General features: G+C 39.4%; 2 protein-coding genes across 2 annotated transcripts; one reads left to right on the forward strand and one right to left on the reverse strand.

Moving 5' to 3' along the window:
- Positions 1 to 12,134: 12,134 nt before the first annotated feature.
- Positions 12,135 to 13,741, forward strand: LOC137248094 (putative nuclease HARBI1). The gene is made up of 5 exons (XM_067778974.1): positions 12,135 to 12,244; positions 12,429 to 12,606; positions 12,665 to 12,855; positions 12,906 to 13,053; positions 13,125 to 13,741. Exons 1-5 carry the CDS (start codon positions 12,186 to 12,188, stop codon positions 13,647 to 13,649), a joined length of 1,101 nt encoding a protein of 366 aa, XP_067635075.1. The 5' UTR covers positions 12,135 to 12,185; the 3' UTR covers positions 13,650 to 13,741.
- A 916-nt stretch (positions 13,742 to 14,657) lies between these two features.
- On the reverse strand, positions 14,658 to 16,898 carry LOC137248095 (uncharacterized). Its single transcript, XM_067778975.1, has 4 exons — positions 16,856 to 16,898; positions 16,584 to 16,777; positions 15,191 to 15,373; positions 14,658 to 15,124 (listed from the first exon to the last, which is right to left on the reverse strand). Exons 1-4 carry the CDS (start codon positions 16,866 to 16,868, stop codon positions 15,104 to 15,106), a joined length of 411 nt encoding a protein of 136 aa, XP_067635076.1. The 5' UTR covers positions 16,869 to 16,898; the 3' UTR covers positions 14,658 to 15,103.
- Positions 16,899 to 22,587: the final 5,689 nt, after the last annotated feature.

The following is a 22,587-nucleotide window of genomic DNA, read 5'->3' on the forward strand; positions in this document are numbered from 1 at the left end:
AAAATCTTTACAGTATATAAGTAAATTATGTAAACATTCAACTCCAGTAATGACATGGTGCAACAAAATACAAAAATAAAAGAAAATTTCAAAATGGGCGTGGCTCCGCCCTTTTTCATTTAATTCGTCTAGAATACTTTTAATGCCATAAGTCGAACAAAAATTTACCAATCCTTGTGAAATTTGGTAGGGGCATAGATTCTATGACAGTAACGGTTTTGTGTGAAAATGGGCGAAATCGGTTGAAGCCATGCCCAGTTTTTATACACAGTCGACCGCCTGTCCTTCCGCTTGGCGGTTAACATGATTACTTGAGCAAAAATCGATATATCTTTACTAAACTAAGTTCACGTACTTATCTGAACTCACTTTATCTTGGTATAAAAAATGGCCGAAATCGGACTATAACCCCGCCCACTTTTTCGATATCGACAATCACGAAAAATGAAAACAAAATGCCATAATTCCATTGTAAATATGAAAAAGGGATGAAACATGGTAATTGGATTGGTTTATTGACGCAAAATATAACATTAGAAAAAACTTTGTAAAATGGGTGTGACACCTACCATATTAAGAAGGAGATAATGAAAAAGTTATGCAGGGCGAAATCAAAAGCCCTTGGAATCTTGGCATGAATACTGTTCGTGGTATTACATATATAAATAAATTAGCGGTACCCAACAGATGATGTTCTGGGTCACCCTGGTCCACATTTTGGTCGATATCTCGAAAACGCCTTCACATATACAACTAAGGACCACTCCTTTTAGCACCCTCATTAATACCATTAATTTGATACCCATAACGTACAAACACATTCTAGAGTCACCCCTGGTCCACATTTATGGTGATATCTCGAAAAGCCGTCCACCTATAGAACTAAGGCCCACTACGTTTTAAATAATCATTAACACCTTTCATTTGATACCCATATCGTACAAACGCAATCTAGTCACCCCTGGTCCACCTTTATGGCGATATCTCGAAAAGGCGTCCACCTATAGAACTAAGGCCCACTTCCGTTTAAAATACTCATTAGCACCTTTCATTTGATTCCCATATCGTACAAACACATTCTAGAGTCACCCCTTATCCACCTTTATGGCGATATCTCGAAAAGGCGTTCACCTATAGAACTAAGGCCCATACCCTTTCAAAATACTCATTAACACCTTTCATTTGATACCCATATCGTACAAACACAGTCTAGAGTCACCTCTGGTCCACCTTTATGGCGATATCTCGAAAAGGCGTCCACCAATAGAACTAAGGCCCACTCCCTTTTAAAATACTCATTAACATCTTTATTCGTTACCCATATCGTACAGAGAGATTCTAGAGTCACCCCTGGTCCACCTTTATGGCGATATCTCTAAAAGGCGTCCACCTATAGAACTAAGGATCACTCCGTTTTAAAATACTCATTACCACCTTTCATTTGATAACCATACCGTACAAACATATTCCAGAGTCACCCCTGGTCCACCTTTATGGCGATATCCCGAAATCGCGTCCACCTATAGAACTAAGGCCCACTCCCTTTTAAAATGCTCTTTAATACCTTCCATTTGATACCCATGTCTTAAAAACACATTCCAGGGTTACCCTAGGTTCATTTACCTAAATGGTGATTTTTCCTTATTTTGTCTCCTAAGCTCTCAGCTGAGTATGTAATGTTCGGTTACACTCATACTTAGCCTTCCTTACTTGTTATATTATTACTTAATTTTAATTCTAATTCTGTTTATTATTTAATTCAGGAAATATAAATTTAGTTGGTTTGTTTATTTAGTAGTGTGTTCAATTTATACTTAATATTTAAGAATTCATGAGCTTTACACCGGCTTATAACAATTGAATATTCAATTATTATGTTTAAGAGAAACTGAAAAGAAAGAAACATTTACTGGCATAATACGATGGTACCATTTCGAAAACCATCATTCAATCATCATCAGACAATTTCGTAATGTTATCAAAGGTTTCACCGAGATTCGAACCGCGAAATTCGAATATTTTGAATATTCAATTGTTATAAGCCGCTTCTAAGCTCATGAATTCTTAAATATTAAGGCCCGTTTTATGTAATTTACTCTTTGGTACTTGTGTGCTTTATTGAGTCTCGTTAAAAACCAAAACTTCTACCCTATCCAAACTCTACCTCAAGCCCATGCCAGAACGATACAAGTGGCAGCATGGTCACATACCTACAAACATAAATAAAAATCCCATGTACTTTGTTTTTGTAAATTCGATGGACAAATGCCAAAATCGTACTGCAAGTTGATGTTTCAAATCAAATAAAAAAAGTTTATAATCAGCTGTTCATGCTGCCACCTTGTGTCGTTCCGCCATGCTCAAGCCATAACCATCACCGTCGTTGCCGTTGCGCAGCGTTGGCAGCGTATGATGTTGTCTGCTGCCACCGCTATCGTTGCGGTGCAGTCTTAGTGTATGCCTGCAAGTATGCTGACTCAGCGCTTCCCATGGTTTGAGATGTTTATTCTTATGATTTGCCGTTGCTATCGCTGTTCGCTGATATCGTTGCCGTTGTATTCTTGCCACTTGCCTGCAAGTATGCTGACTCAGCGCTTCCCAAGGTTTGATATGTTTATTGGTATAATGTTTGGCTGTGAAAATGATATAGCCTAAGACTGGGTTAACTCCTCCCCTCCTAAGTGAGGGTCGTCCGCAATCCTCTCGCCTATTTTCCGTATAGCAACGTCCATCATCTTTTTTGCGGAACGTTTTGATTTAATACTTACGACCATCCAGATTGCTAGGAAGGCAGTAATGGTTGTCACTACAACAACGAAAACCACTGTCTATAAATCGATCTCCAGTCGCAACGCGTCTATTTGGTTGATGTTTTCAACATTCATTTCTTGAAGGTAATTTAGATTCAGAGACCCCAAATGTCCCACCAGGTTAATACTATGGGCCGTCGATTTTCCGGGATAGCGTGTAATGGCGTTGTTTCTATTTCGGAATTCGGTGTAATTTATTGTCACCTGTTGTTCGAAAGTTGACAGATAGGTCCCTTAAACGGTTCTTGAGATACCAGTCTCCCCTTTATTACGGCCGTATCCTTATTGATTATAATTATTCCGTCATCGATCTCATTAATACCCTTCATGTGGTTAGCGGTGGTTGAGCAATTTGCCGTTTCTCCCGAGATGAGCTGTAGCCCGCAAGTAACGGGTTTCTGCATTTTACAAAAGGTAGCAAATGTTGATTTTTCACATATTACGGCATGCGTTTTACTTCCGCACTCAGCAACGGTGTTTGTGCCCCCAAAATGAAGTACTAGTCCATGGTGTGGCACGGTGAACAGGCTAAGCTTTTTGCAAACTATCTCAGGAATGGGATATTTTATTGTAACGAATTTTGGGAAATACCATTTATTTGAAACCTTCTGTTAAAGTTTGAATTGATAAACTGTTGAAAAAATCACTCCAATATTCTGTATTGCAAAATGGTCTTTATTAGACTATTTTGGAAGTAGTACAATTGCACTTGACTTCGCATCTGATAGCGTGTTTAAATCAAATGGATTCGTTATTACTTAGCTTGCTCTGCTTTTATACTCGCCGTTTCTCGTCCGCATATTTCTCCAAAGGTCTAAACGTTCTTCTAGAACTCTTGTAGCTCATGCTTGGTTACGAGCTATATACGTGTATATTTGTAGTTTATAGTTATATGCGTGTGTATGTGTGAGTAACTATTTCGGCTGATGACTACATGTGTGTGTGTGAGAGACATTTCTTCGTCGCCTTCTACATAAGTGTTGCTAGCTTTAATGTCGACATGTATATAAGAGTAGTTGTTTCATGTTTTTGCCGTTGCGTGATAATTTACCAACAACCTTAGTGATGTCAGCATTCGCCACACTGCGCTCCACCTAAGTCTGATCGTCCCGATCAGACAAATGTCTCGATCTAACCACTGCTAGCCTCTCCAAATGAACCACCCTTCTATTTCGTGGTTTCCCAATTGTTTGTATGCGGTAGATGACATCACTGACCTGCTTCACAACTTTGTACGAGCCTTTCCAGGTATATTGAAATTTTGAATGAACACCTTTCCGCCAAATCTCCCTCCAAGAAACCTTCCGAGTTGTTGTTCTTGTCGTACCTGTGTTTCATCTTACTACTCATTGTCCTGGTTCGTTCCCTCACACTCTGTTGTTTGGCCAATGAAGTACTTCGTAGAGCTTGCGCTTGACGGATTGGCTTTGCATAATCAGTATCGTTCTGACGTTTCACAACAAAAGCGCGCCCTGGCTTGAAACCACCCATGCACCCATGCACGCGTCCATTAGGGTTTGTCAATGCTAGTGTTTTTCTCGCAGGTACCTTTGATTTTGATTTGTTTGGCCCATTCGTTCCATCAACCTTTGCCCGATATACTGTTTTTGACTTGTGTGGTCTTTGTCGAAGTTTCTTCACCAGCACTCGTTTACTGCTGAACTCTTTCTCCAAACTGAAGTTAAGTAGTATATCCTTGTTCTTATATTGCATAATCCTTCTCTGCGTATCGATCCTGATCCCATGATCAACTCAGAAGCCCACTCCCAATATTACTTCATCGACAATCTCCGCCACAACGAATTTGTGTAGAACCATGACCTTTCCAATTAAGACTTCACATATCACTTCCCCTGGACTTGTTTATACTAGCCAGTGACCGTACGTAATCTTGCTCCAGGCAAAGGCTTTACTCTCCTGTTGACCAAATCAGATCGGATTATGGAATAAGATGCGCTCGTATCTACAGTCAGTACACGCTCCTTGCCATCCACATATCCTCCAACGGTAAGACTGCACGATTTTCTTCCGATTTGTGATACAGAAATAACGGGACATTCAACATCTGGAGCTAGCTCTCGATCTTTACATCTGACTCGCTCTTGTCCATCTTCTCCAGCTTTGTTTTTAAGACCACCCATGCTGCTGGAACCACTAGGATCAAGATCGCAACGACGTGCAATGTCACCTGGCTTCCCACATTTGAAGCATTTGATAATTATTTCGGTGTATTCCACAGGTGTGTCCGCATTAGCTAAATGTGTCAGCCTTTCAACATCCGACGCAAACTCTTGCAATGTTTCATTAGCTCTCTGGAAGCGGTTCGGTAACTCCATTTGGTATATATATCTCTTATGCTCGATTCCGTATCGCCTTTCTAGAGCGCCCATCAATGTTTCGTAATTGTTTCGTACTCCCTCTGGAATGGTCGGTAAGATCTCAACAGAATTCCTTTTAACGCTACGAACTATGCAGCAACTTTATCTTCGGCATTCCAGTTGTTCGCTTCTGACGTCTTCTCCAATTGGAGCTTAAATACCTGGAAAGGAACAGAACCATCAAACGTTAGTGATTTTACCTTCAGAGAAGTTGTTGAAGTGATTGGACGGTTCAATTGTAACTCCTGAATACGATCTTTTCAAGCATTAATCTCGGCCTCCATTTTATCTTGTCGACCACTGAATCCTTCCTGAAACTGCGTTACTTTCTTTTCCATACGCGCTTCCAGTTGTGCAGAGATCCGCGATGATACCTGTGCTGAAATTTGTGCCGACATTTCGGATATACGTGCCTCTTGTGCTTCAATTTAAATGTTATTTCTGACGACATCTCTGAGATACGTGTCTCCTGCGATTCCAGTTGGGATGCCATATATGTCTTCTGTTCTTCCAGTTGAGTTTCCATCTTGGATATTACTGTCGATGTTTGTGCAGATATTGCAGCCAATATCATGTTCAAGTCTGTGCTGGTAACTGACTGCGGTGTTTCGTTTTTTTCTTCCTTTTTTGTTGTTATCTCGTCGCTATCAGGATGAAAGACATACTCTTCAACATTGACTCCTTCTGATTCCATAGCTTCCCATAATCGTGATTGTAGCTCGGATTTGTTGCCAGTTGTATTCAATCCGCGAGCTTCCAACTCCTTTTTGAGCTGCTGGATCTTTAATTCACTTAACTTCGCCATATCCTTGCTGTATTGAAAATCTTCGGAATTTATTCAATAATTCCTCTTCTGACACCAATTGTAACGAATATTGGGGAATTCCACTTATTTGAAAGCATATGCTAACGTTCGAATCGCTAAACTGTTGAATAAATCTCTCCAATATTCTGTATCGCAAAATGGGCTTTAATAGACTACTTTGGGAATAGTACAATTATATTTCACAATTATACTTCACTTCGCAATTGATAGCGTGTTTAATTCAAACTGATTCGTTATTACTCAGCTTGCGCTGCTTTTATACTATCCGTATCTCGTCCGCATATTTCTCCAAAGCTCTAGCCGTTTCACCTCCTAGAACTCTTGTAGCTCATGCTTGGTTACGAACTGTATACGTGTATATTTGTAGTTTATAGCCATATGAGTGAGCAACTACTTCGGCTGATGACTACATGTGTGTCTGTGTGAGATATCTCTTCACCGCCTTCTACATAAGTGTTGCTAGCTTTAATGTGGACATGTATATAAGAGTGGCTGCTTCATATTTTTGATATTGCGTGATTATGTACTAACAGCCTAGTGATGTCAACATTCGCCATATTGTTATGAAATACAAATTGTTCTTATTTTGTAATACCTTAATTCTATACATTCCTAATATCTCTATCGTTGATACGTTAGTCGAGTGCTCGTTGATTTGTATCGTTTTGTTTATATCGCTACTGCCCAATATTACAGGACTAACTAAATTTAGTTTGGGTAATGGTATTGAAATTGTGACAGCGTGCAGCTCTAGAGTTATTATCTTATTTCTTGCCAGTATTGTTTCATATAAGTGGCCTGTATCTATTGTCTCTTTTTTTTGTACAGCTAATAATTTTGTTTATTTTATCTGTGATTTCTAAAATTTTTTGTTGAATGTGGGTATTTGTCCTGTATTGTTTGTTGTTCGAATCAACGAGTGTGTCTGTCTCATTTGGAGTCTCTGGTAATCTTCGAAATCGGTGGTGCCGGCAATGACCTTCAGTGCCGTACCCAAAAAATTCAATCTTCGGGCTTGCCGGTGGTGAATATCGACGGTTTGCAGTAGTGTTTCGATGTGTTTCATATGCGCGTCGACCAGCTGCTTCATGTGCGACTAAGGGAATAAGGTAATTAGATTTTTCGTCTGATCGTTCATTGTTTCGTACAATGTCATGTTAGTAAATTCTGTGTTTGCTATTATTATTTTATTACAATCCGATAGCATTGATTTAATGGTATGTTAATTAAGCGACTTTTCGTTGTCACAGTGTATTGTTTTTACGTTTGGGAAAATATTAATCAGGTGTAAAATTGGCGGCTTTATGTCGATGATCGTTCTCGATGCGATCTTCTGTACTATAGCGAATTTCGAAAACTTGTCGACGCAAGTTAGAAAATATTTTTGATCCGTAGAGAAAATATCAATGTGTAATATTTGTCCAATATAAGATGGTATCGGCGTTGTCGCAATTACATACTTTTTTGGATGGCGGTCTTATTTTTACTTTGAACACATTCGGCAGTTTGCCGCAACTTGTCTTGCTTTTTTATCCATCTTTGAAAAAAAGTAGTCGGTCAGGATCTGTTTCACGTTTTCTTGCGCAGCCCTGTGAGCTCGGTTGTGTTCAGCGACAACAATCTCATGTTGGTCACTTTCACTAAAGACATCAGCAACCATCTTTTCAGTATGGCGAAACCTCACGTTGGGATGAAGTTCCACCAGTCGGTGCTGAAACTTTGCCAGAACTGGTAGTAGTACAGTGTATTGCGTTAACTACACCATCATTAAATGTGTTTATCAGCGACTCTGCATTACAAAACGAAACAATACTCGTATGTCTAGTTTTTGAGCCGAAGAGAATAAAGGTCTGCCTTGACGGGCTTTCGCTCTCCTGAAGTATAATTTGATTCCTGAAGCAATTGACAGGTTTATTTACTGTTTCAATGGTATAGGTCAATGATTCTTCTCTAGGTACGGTGGCGCAGTCAGAGCTTGCTTCCATTTCAACCTCCACCATATTCATGTGTTGCCTTGACAACGTGTCGGCGACATGGTTCTCTTTCCCTGGCTTGTAAACAATTTTTGCATTGAATCTTTATATGAGAGATTTCCAGCGCTTTATCTTCGCGTTGGGATTTTTATCTGAGACTGCGAATGTCAAAGGCTGGTGGTCAGTGAAAATGTTCAACCGACCCACACCGTACGAATAATTTCGCAAGGTTTTGAGGGCCCACACGATTGCTAAAAGCTCTCTTTCATTTGTTGCTAAACGCTCTTCCCTGTCTCTTAACGTTCTTAAAATCATGGTAATGGGTTTCTATTCCTGCGAAATTACAGCCCCCAAACCCATTGAAGATGCAACTGTGGTCAAGTCGAAAGGTTTTGAGAAATCTGGATATGTTAATGTGACGTCTTCCGATGCTAAAATTTCTCTAAGTTTATTGAATGCTTCTACACCCTCTAATGTTAACTGAACTCTAATTTTTTAGACAGTGCGGCACTCACTTTGCCATTTTCTCCCTTAAGCATATAGGGCAGTGGTTTTGCTATGCTAATAAAATCTTTAATGAAACATCTATAGTAGCTCGCCAATCATAAGAAAGAGCGGAGCCCTCGAATAATGGTTGGCTGCTCATAGCATTTTATGCTGTGAACTTTATCGGGATTTATTTTAACACACCCTATTAATACAAGAGGGGTAGTCCACTAGGTAGTCCACCTCAGTTTTGAAAAATTTAGATTTTTCCACCGATACTCTCATATTGGCCTACGCAGAATTCATTCAGCGTCCCTCAAATGTTCTTCTGCTGTTTTTGAGTATGTGATTACATCGTTGACGTAAACATGGCAGGTATTGCCAATTTGCTCCTTCAGAACATCATCGATCGCTCTCTGAAATATACTGGGTGCGCTTTTGAGTCCAAAAGGCAGGCGGCAGAACTCGTATTTGCCGTTGTTTACTGAGAAGGCAGTTTTCTCTATGTCCCTCTAACTCAACCTGATGGAATCCCGATTTCAAATCAAGTGTGGTAAAGTATTGTGCATCCCTTAGGTTTGACAATATCACCATTGCATTAGGCACCGGATACTTGTCCCCGATTGTGATTTCATTTAATTTCCTAAAATCACTCACTATCCATTTATTTTTATTTCCCGTATTGTAAGGTGACCTGGAAGGGCGTATGATGCCGTTGGACAACAAATCGGCCACTTATGCGTTGACGAATTCGGCCACACTCATAGGGTATGGATAGAGCTTAGAATACACCGGTTCTTCGTTTTTTGTTCTAATGGTAGCAACTATATTTGTATTGAAGGGAACGGATTCGTTTGGGCCCGCAAAGGCCATCTACCTACTTTCTATCATCTTAAGGAAATTATTTCGGACACAAGAAGGAATTTCCTCACTTCTTATATCAATGAAATTTACATTCTTGCACTCGTGGAACAACAGCTTTTCGTTTCCGAAATTGTGTTGTATTACTCCACTACTTAGATCTATTTGAGCATTTACCTGGTTTAATAGATCCAGGCCAATTATACCATCGAACGTTGCCATGTTAGGCAATATGAAAAAATCTGCTCATACACCAAATAACTTGATTGTATACTTCTTATTCGCATGACTATTTCCGTGCAGTGACTTAACTAGAAAAGGTGTGGATGCTGGGATAATATTTCTAAATTCGGGCAAAGGCTTAATATAGTTTTTCGAAGTCCCCGTGTCCATTAATAGCTTTAATTTTCTTCCATGGTGCCCTACCCCTCGTTCGATCCACGGAACCTTGACTTCCCCCTAATTACTTATTCTCTGTATTTTGGGTCCGGTATTCATACCCGATTCGGCCTGTAGCTTTCCAGTTTGTTGTTGTTGGTTGAAGCTAGGTATCTGTTTGAAATTGTTTCGGTATTGTGCTTCACTTTTTGTGATTGACGCCAATTTGTATTCTAGCGTAGCCGTGATTCTGATGGATCTATATCCATCGATATTGCTTGATCCTGTTGATCATTCTCAATACCGTTCATTTCCGATTGTCTATTGAAAAAATGTGGATTTTTTTGTGAGGCTCGCATTTTCTCTGCTGAGTTGCTATCACCGATCTTCTTAAATTTGTATAGATCTTCAGAGGGCGCAGCGAAGCTTGTAGCAAACGCATATCATTCTCTATTCCACTTGACCTCCTTTGCCAAGGCCAGAGCACCCGGTAAGTCATCAGGTCGCGAAGCGAAAAGAATGTCACACAATGGTCTTTTCAGACCCGAAATGAATACCTGAGCGCGTCTGATCTATACTTTGTGCAGATTGATTGGGACCCTCATGGGTCATAATGGTTTTATTTGTGAGGAGAGTCAGTTTCTTCTCCACTTCGTCGAAATATTTCAGGACTGAAAGGTTGCCCTGTCGAAGCGTAGAGAGTTCCTGTTCTATGAGATATATTGGACGTTTGTCCGCATATGTAAAGTCTAACCTAGCAATAATCGCTTGGAAATTCAGCACAGATCCCTTCAATTTATTCCTGATTATCCCTACGGCCTGGTAGGGCCTAGAGCTGCCCTGATGTTTTTGAATTACCTCATTAGCTGTGTGAGTAGCCTGGCGCCATGAAACGTATGTGCTAACTTGACCGTCAAACTCTGGCAAGGATTTCACCAGGTCTAGAAGTTCTTCGCATTTAGTGCCAGAAATGAATTTTCACAGGCTCATAGGTCTGTGACTTTTTCCCTTCATTATCGCTCATTAAAGCGCTACAAAACACGAAACGACAAATTAGCTTGAAATATGTCAGAGCGCAATACTGCCACTATTTATTTATTCACAAATTACTTTAAAAAAAAAATCGAGCACTCTACTCCCGCAAGTATTACGCCTAAATAATCCATAGCTTATTATTAATCCAATTGATCTTAATTTGATGATATCGCTACTCCTTCAAGTTACTCAGTCCTTCAAGTAATTGATCTTAATATATTTGCGGCAGCCTTTTTGGTGCACTTGTGTGCTTTATTGAGTCTCGTTAAAAACTAAAACTTCTACCCTAACTAAACTCTACCTCAAGCCCATGCCAGAACGATACAAGTGGCAGCATGGTCACATACCTACAAACATAAATAAAAATCCCATGTACTTTGTTTTTGTAAATTCGATGGACAAATGCCAAAATCGTACTGCAAGTTGATGTTTCAAATCAAATAAAAAAGTTTATCATATCAGCTGTTCATGCTGCCACCTTGTGTCGTTCCGCCATGATCAAGCCATAACCATCACCGTCGTTGCCTTTGCTGCAGCGTTGGCAGCGTATGATGTTGTCTGCTCCCACCGCTATCGTTGCCGTTGCAGTCTTATGGCTGAATTCTGTAATTCGGTCTCATCTCAAGTCTCTAAATTTGAGATTTTCCTTTAGAGACAATTTTTGTGACTTGAGATGATTTCGGTATTCAGTAAACGAAAGTCACAAAAACAATTCACCATATCAACGAAATTCACCAAAATGACAATTTACTCATACATTGAACAAATAATATAGCATTGCATTTTGTCAACATAACGTTGGGTGGTATTGTGGCTGAGCTTGCTGAGACGCCGTTCACAATTTTTATAAAAGATCCCAAAGCGTGTAGGTTCGAATCTCAACGGCGCCACATTGAGTTCGATGTTTTTTTAAGTATTTTCTTTTTTTTAATTTTTTCTATGCTTATTTTAATTTGAGGAATAACAAAAATATATTTAAAGCGTTTTTCGCAAATAATTTTCATACTTTTTCTGAAATTTTCACTTTTGTGACCTGCCCCGGCGCAGCTCACAAATTAGTGATTGCGTTTATGAGGCTGGAGACGCGAGACAGCTTACAGAATGGCAAATTGTCTCAAAAGTGTTTTTCACCCCAAATAGTCTCTAATAGTGACTAGAGACGGCTTACTGAATTCAGCTGTTAGTATGTGCCTGCAAGTATGCTGACTCAGCGCTTCCCACGGTTTGAGATGTTTATTCTTATGATGTTTGGCTGTGCGAATGATATAGCTTAATAGGTAAATTCTGTAAGCTGTCTCTAGTCACTAATAGAGACATTTCGTGGTCAAATTTAGTTTTGAGACAATCTGGTATTCAGCAAACTGTCTCCCATCTCAAGTCTCAAAAAAACAGTCACTATTTTGTGAGGTGGTTTAAAGTCGGTCACAAAAACCAAAACATGGAGGAAGAAACGTATATTTTGTATCTAATTTTACAAAAACGTAAAAATGAGGAAAGGTAATAGTGTTAAAGCGTAAAAAACTTTTGTAATTAATAGTTTTTTATTGATAAACCATAGTTTACGAAAGTTTTGGTGAAACTAGTAACTTGTTTATGCTATTATTCATTGCCAAAACTTTTGTTTACAAAAACTATTAATTAAAAGCATTATTTATAAAAGTTCTGGTTGTTTGCGATGTAGAAATTTCCGCAGGCTTAAGCTGGCTAGTTTGCGGGACACGGAAGACCCTTTTTTGCTGCAGGAAGAAACTTTCCAGAGGTTTTTGCGATTTCCCAAGACGCTGTGCTGGGAACTTATTCAAGAGTTAAAGCCGCATGATAACTATGTGCGGAAATCGAGAATTCCGTTTGAGATACGAGTAAGGAAAAAGCATTTATAAAACGTATGCACATCACTTAAAACTTTGTTCTTTTCAGTTTATTTCAGTGCTTTATTTCCTAGCCAATGGATCATACCAAAGCTGCGTAGGAAACAGCCATTTTGTAGCTGTTAGCCAATCGTCCGTTTCCAGGAACATCCAAGATATTTGTAGGCTCGTTTTTGAGCATAGAAATGCTGAAATTAGTTTTCCAAACACGGCTGAGCATTACAACAGCATTAAAAGAGGGTAATTTGGGTTTAACATTTACAGGATTACCTTAATTCAAGCTTTTTTAGTTTTCATAGCAAATTTGGAATTAAAGGCGTAATAGGTGCTATTGACTGCACACATGTTGCCATAATTGCGCCGTCGTCTTTGTCTGTTGGTGTAGTGCCTCACGATTACATGAACAGGAAGGGTTACTACAGCGTGAACGTTGAAGCTGTAAGTATACAAAATGCATGCTTCCACAAAAACACGTTGAAGTATTTACAATTAAATAACGTTATTCATAGATTTGCGATGATGAGCTTATTTTCCGCCATGTTAACGCGCGATTTCCTGGCTCATGCCACGACGCCGGTATATGGACGACATCGCCAGTACGTATTAAGCTCATAAGGGAGCATGTTGCGGGGTCCTTCACATGGCTCTTGGGGGACTCAGGCTACCCATTGGAACCGTGGCTGCTTACTCCAATAGGAACCCCTTCGTCCGACAATGAAGAACGGTATAACAAGGTACACGTCAAGGCAAGAAACCCAATAGAGCGAGCCTATGGGGTACTAAAGTCACGCTTTAGGTGCTTGTCCAAAGAGCGCGTTCTCAGGTACACCCACAGAAATGCCGCTTTTATTATTTATACGTGTGCTATATTGCACAACGTTCTAATAAAACGTGGCATTACTCTGTCAGAGGATGTAATGGCAGAAAGCACAGCTCCTGGTGATGCAGGCACGGCCACTTCATTTGCATCGACGGAGTATTACGCCGAAGGTAGAAGGGCACGTCAGAGCTGCCTAAACGCTCTGGGGATGTAAGTCGTAGCCACTACCCAGTGGGAAAGTGGGTAATGTATTACCTCTTTCATCAATAAAAAGAAGCATGAAGCAGTATTCAATGAAAACATCTTTGAAAAAGCAAGCGAATGTATAAAATGTAATGTATGCTGTGAGGTTTATGTCATATGCATTACTTTCGTATGACATCCCTGTAGAAAAATTCATGCATGTTTTCGTTCACAAAGTAATTTTTGGCAATGTAAGCTATGAACGTAAACAGGCATGAATTTTTCTACAGCGATGTCATACGAAGGTAATGCATATGACATAAACCTTACAGCATACATTACATTTTATAGATTCGCTTGCTTTTTCAAAGATATTTTCATTGATTACTGCTTCATGCTTCTTTTCATTGATGAAAAAGGTAATGCATTACTCAGTTTCCCACTGGGTGGCTTATAAGAATACATTTAAGAAAAAAAGTTAGACGTAACAAATTTGGTATAGCTTACAAATTTGTATATTTTCAATGAAGTATAAAAATAAAATGAAATGCTTTTGAAAACAGCTTTATTATTCATAGCTTTAAAGTTTAAACATTTCAATTCCATTTTTGATAAATATTATATTATATAATAAATAAAAATTATATTATTAAACACAGTCACTTATTGTTTTAATTGTCTTATTGCTTATTCAGGTTCCGAAGATGGTCTCACACTGTAGCCGAAATATTGACCGAATAAAATTAGAATATAAAATTTGTTTGTTTCAAAATATTGGCCTACAGCTCAACAAAAACTCAACAGGTTATTTCAATAGTAATATCTTAACTACATAAAGAAAACAAATGGCTTCAAGCCTTTAAACATTTCATTTTGATAAAGGAAACATCGGATTTATCTACTATTATTTTTAGCGTAGATGTATGTAATACTTCTTTTATGTTTCTAAGAAGCACATAGTATATCAAAGTACAGAAATAGAAAAACAATACAATAACAAATTCACAACCGGTATATAAAATGACAGTTTTTGAAAAATCCTTGATGAAAAAAAATTGCTTACAAATGATATCAAAAATACCTAAATGAATATAAAAATATTCAGGGAATTCATTTCAACTTATAAAAGCCACTTCATAGAAGTTTACACACTTTATACTGTTTATAAGCTTTACAAGGTTGTTCTACGCTTATATGAATCCGCTGATTTAAAAAACTGACAGTCGCTTACAATATTCAATGTATATGGATTGTCATGTTGTAATTTTGCTTATACTTCCGTTTCAATTTTCATTTTTGTCTAAATTAATTACAAGTTAATAGCCGTATAAATCTACGCTCGATATTTTTTCAATTTAAAAAACATTTTGAACGTAAATTTATATGGCTATTAACTTGAAATTAATTAAGACACAAATGAAAATTGAAACGGAAGCATAGGCAAAATTAAAAAAATTCGAGTGACCTTATAATTATGTAACGTAATTATGTAATTACAATTTCAGTCTAAAAAAAATCAAAGAAGAATGTTATTTTTTTATTCATATACATTTTATGGGAGTAAAGTCGTACCTCTTTACCAATAGTTGGTACGCCTGGTTCCCCAAGTACTACCGTCGTACCGATGGCATTTAATGCCCTTTGCTCACTCTCAGAAACATCTTCTTCTACCAACGGTCCTCCTCCCGTTACCAATCGATTGGCTTTGTTTTTCCTCGCCCTGGATCGCACCTGGTTTTTCCAATGATTAAGAGACTGAAATAAAAATGATTTGAATAGGACTAATTTTACTGTATATTTTAGGGGGTTTTTATATTTTTCAAGTTCTAAGCCTTCAATCGGCAGCATGTTAAAGTGCAGGAAGATTACATCACAATGGGGATTGTACGAGGCCACGAAATCAGGGGGCAGGGGCACGCCGCAGGGAGGGGAGCTATCACCTCTGCTACCCCAGCGGGTTAGGGGGTCAGAATATACCTACCAGCGGTAGGTACACGTATGAGTTACAGGAAAGTCTCCGGTAATTATATACGACAGAACTTAAGTGTTAAAACACGTCGGAAAAGGTATCAAAATATGCGTTTTGCCCTCGATGTTAATAGTCCGAAAGTGAAGATTCGTTTGTTTATTTCTGTCTAGAGATATTTGCAATGGAAGTTGACAATTTTCTGTCAATTCCAATTTTGTGTCAATTTCTTATTATTGTCATCACACATAAGGATCTTTCGCATCAATTTTTTTTTGCCAATAACTCTTCACTAAAAGAAAAAATGGTAATAGTGCAGTTTACGGTACCCACCGAAATTTGGGCCAAAATTTTCGAGTGAGGTATCAGAAGACGCGTATTCACGTCTAGATCAAGAATCCGAAAGCGGAAGTTAACTTTTTTTACCCGTTCAAAAGATATTAACGAAAACCCGAAAAAAGACCTCGGGTCCCTCCGAAACCGGGGGTGGGATCCATAGTATTTTTGCGCAGAACACCTTTCTGCGTTGGCGCCCTTCGCCCGCGCTTATAAAAAATAACCCTGGGCTACGCCATGCCAAGTCCGGGTGTGTGGTATAACCGTGGCTACCGCCACGGTGATGCACAATTTTTTTGTGGGTATAAACACAACAACAACCACATTAAAATCGCCAACTTCAACTGCAAATATCTCCGGACAGAGATAAAATTTTTCTTTGCCGCCTTCGGATTATTGTTCTCGATATTAATACGCGTCTTTTGATACCCCACTCGAAAATCTTGGCCCAACTTTTGGGTGGGTACCGTAAACTGCACTACTACCGAAAAAATTACTTCCGCTTTTTGATTAATGATATCGAGGTCAAAACGCGCCTTTTGATACCCCTCTCAACATTTCCGGCCGTGCTTTAGCAGTTGCAAGCTGTATTATAAAATTAGCTACACGACATTCATAGGTTCATTTTATTTTTCACTATTTCATAATTATATAGCAACTTACCTCTTTCCATTTCGCCGGAGTTCGCGTCGGTCCCCTTAGTGCGTTAAGGTGCTCTGCCAATTCCGCCCACAGCTCCTCCATTCTCTTAGGATTCGTGGGGTCGTTTTTGTTTTGCCTTATACGGGGGTGGCTTTGGACAAAGGACAAATAGCAGTCTATTTGTTCCTTACTTGTCCGATACTGTTTATCCATAACTGTAAAAGAATATATATTATTTATTTGCATGAAAATTAACAAAATGTAAACGTTTTGCATTTGTTTACATTACTTACCATTTCCAGCCATTTTTTGCAGCACATAAAATTGTAATGATACAATGCGAATAGTGATGCAAACCGGCTGTTATCGATTACTCATTTTCTGGCCCCATGGCATTCGTTCAATTCATCGATTCGGGCTAAACGTTTTTAAACACACATTTCAATCGTGTTTGTGTACATGCTTATTACAAATCATATTCTTCAAGTTTTAAATAAATAATTTTGTTTATCGCATGTGTTTGAAAACCTATTTTCATATGAAATCGATAAAAAATCATTTTGTTGTCATCTTCAATGTAAGATGCAAACAGCTGACTGTCTCAGTGTGTTCTCACCACATATAATTGGTGAATTTCTTGTGATTTGGCCTTATAGAATACCAATATGATACCAAGTCACAAAAATTGTCTCTAAAGAAAAATCTCAAATTTAGTGACTTGAGATGAGACTGAATTACAGAATCCAGCCATAAGACTGGGTTAACTTGTATGTCACCGTGAATGTTTTCGTCGCAGTCACTCACATTCATATTCACCCAGAAGTTCGTATTTTATAACTTCTTACGTATTCGCGTTTGTCCTCTTACGTAGTCACTACGTATTCACAGCGACTGTCAAACCCAATACGTAGCCAGTATTACAGTCTCGTTGCAGTTGTTAACGCTACACTGTTTGTAACGCAATAACTAATAATAATTCGCGCTAAACGAGAAAAATATATTTCAAAACTTTTAATAAATTACAGAATTGAAAACATTTGTTGTTGGTGTCATTGTATCGATAAAGACATTTGTTCTTCAATAGGTGCGACCACTCACAAATTGTTATGAAAGTCCTCTGAGGGGTGGTCAAGGAAACTTGTTGTTTCAACAGTGTTGGACCATAACATAGGGAAATTGTTGTTAGATGCATCCACATTACAATTGGAAAGAAAGTTGGTGACATGAGCAGACACATCGCATGCGGCCCTTACATTACATAGGTCGGGCTGAGCATGGATAAACGAAAGTTTAAGTTCTGCGAGAGTTGCATAAGCTTTATTGATAACGAGGTTCACAGGGCGGAACCTTGCAAGGGCATTCACCCTCTGTGTGGATTATATTTAAAGCCTCCTAAATATTTTCTGGAATTAATGGCTGTGTTTTTAAGTGCCGAACATCAAGTAGTTTCTTGCTAGAGTGTCAGTTTTCGATAAATCAGCAAAAACTGTATAACTTTTTTCTATATGCTCCATTATATTGATATCTTTTGTCTAACTATGTAGATGCTATTCAGGGAAAAAAGGGAGCATTCCGTAGCAATTCCAAGGGCAGTGTTTTTAAAGGTTTGTAGAATTTTCGAGTGTGGGATTTTAAATCTAACTGATTACGCGTAGCACATAGGCGGTTGACCTTTGTATGTTGTTAGCATTGTTTCTTTATCTTTTTCCCCACCAGTGATCTCGACAAGCGATTTGATGAGTTTGTTGCGGCATTGCACTAACTTTCGAAATCCGAAATTCTACATTTCGAAATTTTATTTTGTTGTTAACGCGTTAAGCAAATTAAAAAACTAGAAATGTGGTCGTGATCCACTCTTTTCCCTTATTTGAAGGGCTGAATTCTTTTTTTGAGAAATTTATAATAACAGCTGTTATACGAGGTCAAAAGTCAGAACTTCGAAAATATGAAAAACCTGATATTTCTGAATTTTCGCTACACATATCAAAAATCTTAGTGCTGCTGTGAAGGTGGTTAAATAGCCTTAATTTTGATATGCGTATCTTCAAAGAAAAATTTGGCAAAACGCCTGTTTAAGCTAAAAAATGCGTTTTTTTACCAAAAATTTATTTTAATAAACACAATTTCTAGCTGGTAAACTATTGAATATTAAATAAATCATAAACTTGCATTAAATGTGCTATTTTCAAATCAAAGCACTGCGTTTTTATACTTTTGAGCACTTAACAGTACTTATGTCCACTGTGATTACTTCATGTAAGTATTGTTTTCAATAAAACCGTTTAACTTAAAAATCTTTTTTTAATTATTTTATTTTCAAGTTTTTAGTCTTTATTTAATTGCTAATTATTTCTCATTCTATTTAGTTCATTTAGTGACTCATTATTACAAGGACTCTTTCCTGGCAATTTGTTACAATCTAAGTGCTCAATACATAATCCTTCCAAAGACTTTATTCGACTCTGCGCCACGTATTATTGTCCCTCCTCCAACTCCAAAATATTTTGATGTCACTTCTACCGGACTCTATGTAATATTTGTTCCAAATATGAGCCAAATCGGACCACAAATCCGATTTTTTTGAATATCTCGATCCTTGCGCCACCTAGCGGCGATTTTTTCATAGGTCGTTTTCTATTCTTGTAAGCGCAACCGTTCGATGGAGGTTGTGCAGGATGCTGCTAAAAGGTTTAGAGACAAAGTCGCCTCCTTAGCAGAGGTTGCTAAAGGTAGCATCCTTGTGGGGTCTTTGAATCTAATCCTGAAAAGGAGCAGATTTTCAAGGAAAAATGGGACTGGATAATGACCGAAATGGCCAGTTTTTCAGTCGCCTTGGTAAGAGAGAATCCTGGACCTCCCCTGTTTGCAATGAGATGGGTTGGTATCGGGGCAAGTCAAGTTGGTGGCCTGCGACGACCAGAGGTCAGCCGACTTGTACAAAAAGGCGGTCGCTAGTTTGGGCGCAATGCCCAGGGCTGTCGACTTCAAAGACATCCCATCTAGGCCGAGAGCTAGAGTCTGGATTCCATCCAAGATACACAGGTCATAAGGAGCTTCAACCCAGAGCTTCATTGCTCTAGTTGGAGAGTCCTGAAGCTGGAGCATAGCAACAAGGAGTCACTGCCTTTCTTGGAGCGCGGGGATACCGCTATTAAATTCGGTGTCGACACCGTGAGGATTAGGGTTTACGCGAACGACCTGAAGGCGCTGGAAATGAAACAGAGAAAGCGGAGAGCGAGGAGGAGGACGAAGAACCAAACACGGTTACTCCGGTGGATGACACGTTGGGCGGGGACGCGCCTTCGATCTCCTCGCTAACGCTGGACAGGCTTAGTGGTTACACTGGAGAGGAGCCAATATCTGATGAAGACGGCGACTTGACAGTGGTGGAGGTGGTCGGTGCTCAGCCTAGCGCGTGTCCTACAAATCAACCTCCACCATTGTGAGGCAGCTTCTGCTGCGCTGCTGCTTCAGTTTTCCAGTGGAGCAGCTGGCGTAGACCTTATCCAAGAGCCTTGGGTAGTAGGGCATACGATTTGCGGGCTGAAAGCTGCAGGATTGACGTTGGTAAGATCTGAACTAAATTTTCTTTTTCTCCCCCAGTTTAGCGACGAGGATTATATAACTATGACTTTGACGGTCGGTGGTACGGATATTACACTGAAGTCATTTTACTTTCCTCATGAAGAGTCAGCGCCGACGGAGCTAGTCTGTAAAATACCTCGGGATGCAAAGGGGCCACTACTACTAGTGGGAGATGCCAAATGCGCACCACGAGGCGTGGGGCAGTGGAGACAAGAACGAGAGGGGTGAGTCACTCTTTGATTTTGTTATTTATCATAACTTTAAGATTTGCAATACGGGTTTGGTACTCACGTTTGTCACTAAGAGCAGACAGGAGGCTCTGGACGTCACCCTGATCTCGGGCAGCGAGGAATATATGATAAACAATTGGACGGTCCTTGATGACCACTCTATTTCGTATCATAGATTTGTCCGCTTCGACCTCGGCGAGGAGGCGCTCAATACTGTCTGGCATAGGAACCTTAAAAACGCCAACGCGGCTTATCTACAGTGAGTAGCTTCAAAAGAGGCTCTCAGGATTTAGTGTTCATATACCCCAGAACTCTGCTGAGCTGGATAATATGGTTCACTCGTTCACGAAGGCATGCGGGGAGGCTCTTGATAAGGCCTGTCCTAGGAAGAAATCTAGGGGTAACACCAAACCACCATGGTGGAACAGGGACATAGATAATATACGCAAGGCATGTCGGAAAGTATTCAATCTTGCGAAAGCCTCCAGGGAGGCTGAAAATGGGATGCATACAAGATGATCCCAGGGGATTTTAAGAAACTGCTAAGGTCGTCGAAGAGGACCTCTTTGCGGAAGTTTTGTAGCGAAATGGAGACGGTGTCTGAGGGATCTAGGCTCAGAAAGGTGCTCTCTTGTTTCTCCACTTCTATGGGTTGCACACTTAATGAGCTCTTGGTTCTTCTTAAGAAGAACGGATGCAGCCAGGTAATCGCATATGCAGATGACCTTGCGCTGTTAGTTAGCGGGAAGTTTCCGCAGACACTATGCGATATAATGACAACAAAGCTGAGATTGGTGGAGAACTGGACCAGGAGTAAAGGTCTGTCGGTCAATTCAGCCAAAACTGAACTGGTTCTGTTCACCAGGAATTATAAGATACCTACGTTGCAGCTGCCTTGCTAACGGGTATGACCCTGACGCTGAGGGACACTGCCAAAAACCTAGGAGTAATTTTGGATAGGAAACTATCCTGGAAGGAAAACACTCAGGAGCGTGTGAAAAAAGCAAAGGTGGCACTTTACAGCTGTAGGGGAGCTGTTGCGCAAAGATGGGGATTATCATCGGATATTACCCTGTGGCTCTAAACCGCTGAGGTTAGACCAATTCTTTTATACGGGGCAGGGGTCTGGTGGACCACCTTAGATACTAAATCAAACCTACGGGTATTCCAGAAGGTACAAAGAAGTGCTCTAATCTGCGTAGGGGGGGGGGGGTGCTCTGCGCACCACCCCTCTGGTGATTGGACTTATAACCGGCCACATAGCAATCGGAAGGCACGCACAACGGCTGAGTGCTCCCTATAATGATTACTGTAGGAGCTGCAAAGACGAAGAGGAGATCGAAACAGTCAAATATTTTCTGTGTGATTGTCCCGTGCTTTGGCACAAGAGAAAGAAATCTCTGGGATCTCCCTTCTTTGGCGATCTTTGTGATCTGGCTAAGTTGAAACCTAAGAAACTCCTGACGTTTGCTGTATCGACCTGTTGGTTTGAGTAGGGGAGAGATCTACGTGGTATCACAATGGGACCTTTTTGGGCCTAAGTGCACTGGTGCTTGCACCGGTGGCCACTCTAACCTAACCTAACCTTCTATTCTTGTATGTATTATGTGTTCCAAATATGAGCCAAATCGGATCCCAAATAAATTTTTTTTTGAATAACTCGATCCTTGCGCCACCTAGCGGCGATTTTTGTTTTCTTATTATTGCATTGTCATCGGGTTCTGAACTATATTCCAAGTTTCAAGCTTGTAGGTTTTCGGGAAGATACTTAAATTTCAATTACAAAATTCGTGCCAGCCAGCCAACCAGCCAGCCTGTCAAGTCAAGCTATTTGAAAATAGCACTTTTAATGCAAGTTTATGATTTTTTTTTAATATTCAATAGTTTTACTAGCTGTAAATTTTGTTGGTTAAAATAAATTGTTGGTAAAAGAAGGAATTTTTTCGCTTAAACAGGGGTTTTGCCAAATTTTTCTTCATAAAGTTTAAAGATATGCATATCAAAACAAAGGCCATTCAACCACCTTCACAGCAATATTAAGATTTCTTATATGGGTTGCGAAAATTCGGAAATATGAGGTTTTTCATATTTTCGAAGTTCTGAATTTTCACTTCGTATAACAGCTGTTATACAAAATTTTTCGAAAAAAAGAACTCAGCCATTCAAATAAAAGAAAAAGGCGGACCACGACAACATTTTTACTTTTTTAA

Source organism: Eurosta solidaginis, chromosome 4 (assembly GCF_040869045.1).
Source record: "Eurosta solidaginis isolate ZX-2024a chromosome 4, ASM4086904v1, whole genome shotgun sequence".
NCBI classification, from domain to species: Eukaryota; Metazoa; Arthropoda; class Insecta; order Diptera; family Tephritidae; genus Eurosta; species Eurosta solidaginis.

What these genes read in the sequence shown, in the direction of transcription:
- LOC137248095 (XM_067778975.1), bottom strand. An exon ending in CTCCGGCGAAATGGAAAGAG is followed by an intron (nt 15,374 to 16,583) that starts GTAAGTTGCTAT and finishes TTTTTATTTCAG; the next exon opens with TCTCTTAATCATTGGAAAAA. An exon ending in TACCAACTATTGGTAAAGAG is followed by an intron (nt 15,125 to 15,190) that starts GTACGACTTTAC and finishes GATTTTTTTTAG; the next exon opens with ACTGAAATTGTAATTACATA.
- LOC137248094 (XM_067778974.1), top strand. Translation starts at nt 12,186, where the DNA reads ATGGAGGAAGAAACGTATATTTTGTATCTAATTTTACAAAAACGTAAA. An exon ending in TACAACAGCATTAAAAGAGG is followed by an intron (nt 12,856 to 12,905) that starts GTAATTTGGGTT and finishes AAGCTTTTTTAG; the next exon opens with TTTTCATAGCAAATTTGGAA. An exon ending in ACAGCGTGAACGTTGAAGCT is followed by an intron (nt 13,054 to 13,124) that starts GTAAGTATACAA and finishes CGTTATTCATAG; the next exon opens with ATTTGCGATGATGAGCTTAT.